This window comes from Cherax quadricarinatus, chromosome 22 (assembly GCF_038502225.1).
Source record: "Cherax quadricarinatus isolate ZL_2023a chromosome 22, ASM3850222v1, whole genome shotgun sequence".
NCBI lineage: Eukaryota > Metazoa > Arthropoda > Malacostraca > Decapoda > Parastacidae > Cherax > Cherax quadricarinatus.
Window position 1 is genome coordinate 23285764 of NC_091313.1, and position 9810 is coordinate 23295573.

At 39.8% G+C, this 9810-nt stretch overlaps 1 protein-coding gene across 1 annotated transcript in view; it reads right to left on the bottom strand.

Annotated features, from left to right (window-relative positions):
- Window positions 1-9810, bottom strand: part of LOC128689851 (uncharacterized) — a 77602-nt gene that overhangs the window by 61174 nt on the left and 6618 nt on the right. The window contains exons 3-7 of the mRNA XM_070087688.1: window positions 8982-9056; window positions 8363-8440; window positions 8104-8178; window positions 7431-7496; window positions 6651-6719 (exon numbers count right to left, since the gene is read on the bottom strand). Of these exons, the coding sequence (XP_069943789.1) occupies window positions 6651-6719; window positions 7431-7496; window positions 8104-8178; window positions 8363-8440; window positions 8982-9056 (363 nt within the window). The remainder of the gene's footprint in view (window positions 1-6650; window positions 6720-7430; window positions 7497-8103; window positions 8179-8362; window positions 8441-8981; window positions 9057-9810) is intronic.

Below are 9810 nucleotides of genomic sequence, written 5' to 3' on the forward strand. Positions count from 1 at the left end.
AACGACATGATGGAGGGAATAGACTCTGAAGTGTCCCTATTCGCAGATGATGTGAAGTTGATGAGAAGAATTAAATCGGATGAGGATGAGGCAGGACTGCAAAGAGACCTGGACAGGCTGGACATGTGGTCCAGAAACTGGCTTCTCGAATTCAATTCTGCCAAATGCAAGTCATGAAGATTGGGGAGGGGCAAAGAAGACCGCAGACAGAGTATAGGCTAGGTGGACAAAGACTACAGACCTCACTCAGGGAGAAAGACCTTGGGGTGACCATAACACCGAGCACGTCACCGGAGGCACACATCAACCAAATAACTGCTGCAGCATACGGGCGCCTGGCAAACCTGAGAATAGCGTTCCAATACCTTAATAAGTAATCGTTCAAGACACTGTACATTGTGTATGTTAGGCCCATACTGGAGTATGCAGCACCAGTCTGGAACCCACACCAGGTCAAGCACGTCAAGAAGTTAGAGAAAGTACAAAGGTTTGCAACAAGGCTAGTCCCAGAGCTCAGGGGAATGTCGTACGAGGGAAGGTTGAGGGAAATCGGACAGACGAAACTGGAGGACAGAAGGGCCAGGGGAGACATGATAACGACATACAAGATACTGCGGGGAATAGACAAGGTGGACAGAGATAGGATGTTCCAGAGAGGGGACACAGGGACAAGGGGTCACAACTGGAAGCTGAAGACTCAGACGAGTCACAGGGATGTTAGAAAGTATTTCTTCAGACATAAAGTCGTCAGGAAGTGGAATAGCCTAGCAAGTGAAGTAGTGGAGGCAGGAACCATACATAGTTTTAAGGAGAGGTATGACAAAGCTCAGGAAGCAGAGAGGGAGAGGACCTAGTAGCGATCAGTGAAGAGGCGGGGCCAGGAGCTGAGTCTCGACCCCTGCAACCACAATTAGGTGAGTACACACACACACACACAAACCCACATTTATATATATATACATAAATAGATATATATATATATATATATATATATATATATATATATATATATATATATATATATATATATATATATATATATATATATATATATATATATATATATATATATATATATATATATATATATAATTACCACAATATTTGAAGCTTGTCGGGACATCTGCACCTTTGATGCTTCGTGACGATATATTCCACATATATTAATCCATTTTGAATTGGAATTTATATATTTCTTTTGTATCACTAACTTTCCATTTTTAAAATCTAATATTTCGAGTTAATTCATGAATTTATATTTTCAGAACTCTATTTATATCACCTTTGTTAAAGCTTTCACCTGTACTATATATGGAGAGAGAGAGAGAAAGAGAGAGAGAGAGAGAGAGAGAGAGAGAGAGAGAGAGAGAGAGAGAGAGAGAGAGAGAGAGAGAGAGAGAGAGAGAGAGAGAGAGAGAGAGAGAGAGAGAGACAGACAGACAGACAGACAGAGACAGAGAGAAAGAGAAAGAGAGAGAGAAACACTCAATGAATGGGCAGCACCTAGAAGTGAAACTCATAACATTTTTTCCTTTACTCTCCAGTTCGCCTCACTAATGGCCATTGTCGGCTAAGTGGACCAATTACTCGCTTAGAAAGAGCTTCACTGGTGTCAGAAGCGGCGACGTGCTTGCTTCTTGTCAACAAGAAATTAGAAATTTTTTTTTGCTGATGTTGTCGCCACTGCTGGAGACGGTGCTTGTCTTAAGTCAATCTCAACTTTTGTATTTTTTACTTAAATATTGTTTTTTACTGATATTTTTTTAAAATGGTGATTGTGTGAAACACTGAAGGCTCGATCCTCCGTGTGAAGGTCACCTCACAATCACGGCGAGTGGTTAGACTTGCATACCTAGTCACTTGGTGTCTCAGCAGCCTGTGACACTGCCTATGACACTGCCTCTGTTCTGACACTGCCTGTGACACTGCCTCTGCTTTGACACTGCCTGTGACACTGCCTGTGACACTGCCTGTGACACTCCCTGTGACACTGCCTGTGACACTGCCTGTGACACTGCCTATGACTCTGCATCTGAGACTTCCTCTGACACTTCCTCTGACACTTTCTATATGACAAATATGAATCTCAGCAATATTACGTATGTGGTAGTCACACTGTATCCATCCTGCAGGTGGTAGACATCCCATGCCTATTAGTGTAGGTGGCAGACACCCCATACCCATCCTGCTGGCGGCAGTCAGAGGACTTCAGAGGCCCAGGTATAAGGTTTTACTCTGTGTCCTACTATCACAAGACAGACAAGAGCAATGGAGGACTGTTGAGGTTCTGGAGTCATTATCATACAGGTAGAGAAATAACAAATCATTCCTTCTTTCCTCTAGGTTTTTTAGTTCTTGTATTCTATTAAACCACAAATGCATGTGTATGTGTGTGTGTGATTATACATACGTATATATATATATATATATATATATATATATATATATATATATATATATATATATATATATATATATATATATATATATATATATATATATATGGGAGATGTTAAGTGAATGTATAGGTGCCTTTGAACCAAGTGAGAGAGTAATTGTGGTAGGGGACCTGAATGCTAAAGTAGGAGAAACTTTTAGAGAGGGTGTGGTAGGCAAGTTTGGGGTGCCAGGTGTAAATGATAATGGGAGCCCTTTGATTGAACTTTGTATAGAAAGGGGTTTAGTTATAGGTAATACATATTTTAAGAAAAAGAGGATAAATAATTATACAAGATATGATGTAGGGCGAAATGACAGTAGTTTGTTGGATTATGTATTCGTAGATAAAAGACTGTTGAGTAGACTTCAGGATGTACATGTTTATAGAGGGGCCACAGATATATCAGATCACTTTCTAGTTGTAGCTACACTGAGAGTAAAAGGTAGATGGGATACAAGGAGAATAGAAGCATCAGGGAAGAGAGAGGTGAAGGTTTATAAACTAAAAGAGGAGGCAGTTAGGGTAAGATATAAGAAGCTATTGGAGGATAGATGGGCTAATGAGAGCATAGGCAATGGGGTCGAAGAGGTATGGGGTAGGTTTAAAAATGTAGTGTTAGAGTGTTCAGCAGAAGTTTGTGGTTACAGGAAAGTGGGTGCGGGAGGGAAGAGGAGCGATTGGTGGAATGATGATGTGAAGAGAGTAGTAAGGGAGAAAAAGTTAGCATATGAGAAGTTTTTACAAAGTAGAAGTGATGCAAGGAGGGAAGAGTATATGGAGAAAAAGAGAGAGGTTAAGAGAGTGGTGAAGCAATGTAAAAGGAGAGCAAATGAGAGAGTGGGTGAGATGTTATCAACAAATTTTGTTGAAAATTAGAAAAAGTTTTGGAGTGAGATTAACAAGTTAAGAAAGTCTAGAGAACAAATGGATTTGTCAGTTAAAAATAGGAGAGGAGAGTTATTAAATGGAGAGTTAGAGGTATTGGGAAGATGGAGGGAATATTTTGAGGAATTGTTAAATGTTGATGAAGATAGGGAAGCTGTGATTTCGTGTATAGGGCAAGGAGGAACAACATCTTGTAGGAGTGAGGAAGAGCCAGTTGTGAGTGTGGGGGAAGTTCGTGAGGCAGTAGGTAAAATGAAAGGGGGTAAGGCAGCCGGGATTGATGGGATAAAGATAGAAATGTTAAAAGCAGGTGGGGATGTAGTTTTGGAGTGGTTGGTGCAATTATTTAATAAATGTATGGAAGAGGGTAAGGTACCTAGGGATTGGCAGAGAGCATGCATAGTTCCTTTGTATAAAGGCAAAGGGGATAAAAGAGAGTGCAAAAATTATAGGGGATAAGTCTGTTGAGTATACCTGGCAAAGTGTATGGTAGAGTTATTATTGAAAGAATTAAGAGTAAGACGGAGAATAGGATAGCAGATGAACAAGGAGGCTTTAGGAAAGGTAGGGGTGTGTGGACCAGATATTTACAGTGAAACATATAAGTGAACAGTATTTAGATAAGGCTAAAGAGGTCTTTGTGGCATTTATGGATTTGGAAAAGGCGTATGACAGGGTGGATAGGGGGCAATGTGGCAGATGTTGCAGGTGTATGGTGTAGGAGGTAGGTTACTGAAAGCAGTGAAGAGTTTTTACGAGGATAGTGAGGCTCAAGTTAGAGTATGTAGGAAAGAGGGAGATTATTTCCCAGTAAAAGTAGGCCTTAGACAAGAATGTGTGATGTCACCGTGGTTGTTTAATATATTTATAGATGGGGTTGTAAGAGAAGTAAATGCGAGGGTCTTGGCAAGAGGCGTGGAGTTAAAAGATAAAGAATCACACATAAAGTGGGAGTTGTCACAGTTGCTCTTTGCTGATGACACTGTGCTCTTGGGAGATTCTGAAGAGAAGTTGCAGAGATTGGTGGATGAATTTGGTAGGGTGTGCAAAAGAAGAAAATTGAAAGTGAATACAGGAAAGAGTAAGGTTATGAGGATAACAAAAAGATTAGGTGATGAAAGATTGGATATCAGATTGGAGGGAGAGAGTATGGAGGAGGTGAATGTATTCAGATATTTGGGAGTGGACGTGTCAGCGGATGGGTCTATGAAAGATGAGGTGAATCATAGAATTGATGAGGGGAAAAGGGTGAGTGGTGCACTTAGGAGTCTGTGGAGACAAAGAACTTTGTCCTTGGAGGCAAAGAGGGGAATGTATGAGAGTATAGTTTTACCAACGCTCTTATATGGGTGTGAAGCATGGGTGATGAATGTTGCAGCGAGGAGAAGGCTGGAGGCAGTGGAGATGTCATGTCTGAGAGCAATGTGTGGTGTGAATATAATGCAGAGAATTCGTAGTTTGGAAGTTAGGAGGAGGTGCGGGATTACCAAAACTGTTGTCCAGAGGGCTGAGGAAGGGTTGTTGAGGTGGTTCGGACATGTGGAGAGAATGGAGCGAAACAGAATAACTTCAAGAGTGTATCAGTCTGTAGTGGAAGGAAGGCGGGGTAGGGGTCGGCCTAGGAAAGGTTGGAGGGAGGGGTAAAGGAGGTTTTGTGTGCGAGGGGCTTGGACTTCCAGCAGGCATGCGTGAGCGTGTTTGATAGGAGTGAATGGAGACAAATGGTTTTTAATACTAGACGTGCTGTTGGAGTGTGAGCAAAGTAACATTTATGAAGGGGTTCAGGGAAACCGGCAGGCCGGACTTGAGTCCTGGAGATGGGAAGTACAGTGCCTGCACTCTGAAGGAGGGGTGTTAATGTTGCAGTTTAAAAACTGTAGTGTAAAGCACCCTTCTGGCAAGACAGTGATGGAGTGAATGATGGTGAAAGTTTTTCTTTTTCGGGCCACCCTGCCTTGGTGGGAATCGGTCAGTGTGATAATAATAAAAAATAAAATATAAAGAAATTCTGTTTGTTGTTAGGGATCCATTAGGGTTCCTTCCACTTTGTTTACTATGAGAAGCGAGTAGAAGTCACGCACTGTGTTGGGAGAACAGAATACTCGTTAGAGAGAGAGAGAGAGAGAGAGAGAGAGAGAGAGAGAGAGAGAGAGAGAGAGAGAGAGAGAGAGAGAGAGAGAGAGAGAGAGAGAGAGAGAGAGAGAGAGAGAGAGAGAGAGAGAGAGAGAGAGAGAGAGAGAGAGAGAGAGAGAGAGAGAGAGAAAGAGACAGAGAGAGAGAGAGAGAGAGAGAGAGAGAGAGAGAGAGAGAGAGAGAGAGAGAGAGAGAGAGAGAGAGAGAGAGAGAGAGAGAGAGAAAGGGGGATGCTGACCCCTGCATCGTCTTCTTTATACCCCAGTGAACGTGAGACAAGGAGCAAAATACAATCCTGATTTAGGCACCGAGACAAGAATTTCCGATCAAATCTCCGACTTACACTATCTTTCGTGAGCTTTACTAGTTCACGAAAGTGCTCGATTTCTGTGAAACATCTCCGGAAAATAAAGGCTTTTCCTCAATTAGGTGTCTTTATAACTCTATGACTGTGCTTCAAAGTGCAAAGCAGGAGTCAGAGGCAGGTAAGGTAGAGATGACAAGGCCGAGAGAAGCTTGGATGGAGAACCTGAGATGGAGAACAAGGATGGATAACAAGAGATAAAGAACAACTGATAGAGAACCATGGATGGAGAACAATATCTGGGTAAGGGATGGAGAATGGAGAACAATATCTGTAGAAGGGATGGAGAATGGAGAACAAGAGATAGAGAACAAAGGATGGAGAAGAAGAGATGGAGAACAAGAGATGGAGAAGAGATGGACAACAAGAGATGGACAACACGTGATAGATATAGATGGATGTAGATATGGAGACCATGGGAAAGAGAACTAGATATAGAGAGGAAGGGAGACAAAAAGATGGATACCGAATAAGGCCAGGCTAGATGCAGAATAATTCGCCTGACAGGAGAAGTTGATTCAGCTGGAAGGCCTCACTCTAAGACCTGAGGTCCCACCCGTCTCCTGGGAGCCTCTTTCGCTTTCATCTCATCAGATATACATATATATATATATATTTATATATATATATATATATATATATATATATATATATATATATATATATATATATATATATATATATATATATATATATATATATATATATATATATTGATTGATTGATTGATTAATTGATGCTTAAGTAGAAGGGGTAGCCACGCAGAGTAAGATGAATGAAGAAATTTTGATTGCTAGTTGACGCGTATGGCAACAAATCAGTACTTACAGTTTTCCAATCTCCGACCCAGCAAACGCCTCCTTCTCCACACTCTCGATGAGATTGTAATTGAGTGATCTGCAGGCGGCGAAGACAATGGTATTAGTAACATGTTTTATTTCTATTTCTATCTTTCCATTTATAGCACTCGCTTTTCCTCACCCACCACCTGAATGGCAGAGGTCAGGAACGTCAGCAAGCTCCCCTCGACCTCACCCTGAGTGGAAGGTGTCAGAGGGATCACCAGACCACATTCTTCCTCCACAAACGAATCAGTGTTTACCTTCCTTTTACACACATGCTATTAAAGTCTCCTTTCATCTTGCTCTCGGCTTCCCTCTTCCTCTCTTCACTCACTCACATTTACACTCGCTCTTCATCAACGTGTATTTAATCATCCATCTTTTTTAAATGGTCAAAGTGTGTTAATGTTCATACATTATTATTAAGAATATAACTAATGAAAATGCAAGAATGCCTAAGATGGGTCCAGTGTGCCGAACTATCAAGAATAGTGCAGAGTTTTACTGGGACACCGTATCCCTCTGTACAAGATGTCATTGACTTTACACATAGATAAACGTTGTTTCAATAAATGCATCTTCTGCACCGTCTGTCTTTACTGAAATAATGCCAAAAATTAGCCGTTTTAACAAGTGTGACGAGATGTACCCTGATGTGGGGTTATTTGAAAAAAATCAATAAAAATCAGTGAAACTCATTTTAAAATCAGACAAGAATGAACGCAAGCAGGGATAAAAGGTACAAAAAACACGAACAAATATTTACAGTTGTTCCACTCTGACTTTGAGGGATTTGCTGTGAACCTTCCTGATGCGGTTATTGTCCAGGTCTCTGTGGAAATGGGAAACATGATGTTATGTTAATACAATACTCGTCAACACACGCTACGAGAAATACCTTACATCCAGGAACTGTGATTCGAGAACACTTTATTTACACCCACAGAATCTCTTCCTAGAATATTTTTTTTTACACCCACGGTCATTATTCCCAGAACACTGTCTTGTTTACACCCACTGTCTCTATTTCCTGAACAATTAGGGGATGAAAAGACAGCCACTGCAGCAAAAGCCTTAATTATAGCAACCTTTCGCTGGAGAAGAATATTGTCAGGTTGTCCAGCTGCCCTTAAGCGAAACGTTCTCAAATAGAGGCTTATAACGTTTTAATTAAGTGTTATTTTCGTCCCCTTACAGAACATTGCTCTTTTTTTTAGAATGTATTCATCAGTTGCTTGGAATGTCTCCTGATCTAATGTCTCCTAATATAGTTCAACCTTACCAATAAATAGTGAACTCTAACATAGTCTAATCTAAATTAAGTTAACGTAATCTAACATCTAAGGAAACGTAATTTAATTTAGACTACTCAACCATGGCTTAACATCTAGAAAACTCTCAAGCTTATAAACGTATATAGAGATCAGAAGTCAACTTACATCATGTTAAGAATGTCCAGAGGTCCAGTGAATTGCATGTCAGGGATCCTCTCCAGACCCGAGCTGGCCACGCGCCTCGAAGATCGCAAGAAGAAACTCAGGTTAGTAACAAGCTGCTCTAGTGAAAAAAAAATGGACTACACACGCACACACACACACACACACCACTAATATCTATAGCCACCCATTTCTATGACTTCTTTCATTACATATATGAAAACCAACAGCAGCAGCACAACAAACCCACAGCATCACTCACAAACTCCTGAGGTTTTTATCGTTGACGGTGACTGTGAAGTTTGGCATCGTTCTCAGGTGAGGTGCAGAGTGTATGTATCTGTGTGAGGGAGACAAAAGTCGCTAAGTCTTCAGTACCGCTTACGAGATCATATAAACATTATACATACATACATATATATATATATATATATATATATATATATATATATATATATATATATATATATATATATATATATATATATATATAAATATATATGCAATAAGATCACAGTAAACAAGTGATTTTAAAATACATGAAAACAACCACTGCGAAAGAGTAGTGAAATTTCAGAAGCAGTTTCGTGACTACTCACATTGAACAAGGAACATAGTTCCTTGACAATGTGAGTAGTCACGAAAGCGCTTGGAATTTCACTACTCTTTCACAGTGGTTGTTTATATATATATATATATATATATATATATATATATATATATATATATATATATATATATATATATATATATATATATATATATATATATATATATAATAATATAAATTTACATATATATAACAAGAGAAATTTCTTGACTTATTTATAGTTACTTCAGTGTAACAGCTATTTGAATGGTGGATACATTGCAGTACTTACATGGAACGAAGCTGGTAGAGTCCCTTGAAGGCTCCAGCTTCAATAGTACGAAGCTCAGGTACGTTCTCCAGCACTCTGAAACACAAGTGTCATAGCGTTATTATACTTTACACGAAGCTCTAGATTTATGCTGGATGCGAATTGTGACGGACGCTTGATCCTCCGTCCATTAAGCTACGTACCTGTGCTCACCTAATTCTACAGTTACATGAACAATTGACAGTCAGAACGAGACTTGATGCCATTGTCTGCTTGTTTCTGTTGGTCTTACTTTCATGGGTTCATTAAGTTATGGATTCACGGATTCAAGGATTCATTGCATATATAAATTCATGACCTCATAGATTTATGGTGTCTTGGACTCAAGGATTTTGAATTCATGATTTCAAATTCGATCTTGCCCTAAAATGTTGATTCTCACAGATTTGTTTTTAAATTTAGGACTAAAAGTAGTGTGAGTGCAGACCTCATATTATAGAGGTCATTTTAACGAATGGTTAAATCTCTCTCTCTCTCTCTCTCTCTCTATTCCTTTCTCTTTCTCTCTCTCTCACACAATGAAATAACCTACCCGGTGAAGCTGAAGGCAAGAAGATAGTACTCTCATTAATTAACCAGGTAGGAAAGCTCTCTCTTTCTCTTGCTTTCTTTATCTATCTAAGACACAAAATTAGGGGGAAAATGCAGCATTCAGAACGAGGTGGACAGGTTGGTAGTTTGGTCAGACACGTGGAAAATGACTTTTAATGCTGACAAAGATGTGCACAAGTGTCTGGCAACCAATTAGCCGAAACCGTAGAAGAAAATCACCTATAAATAATAGTAAGCA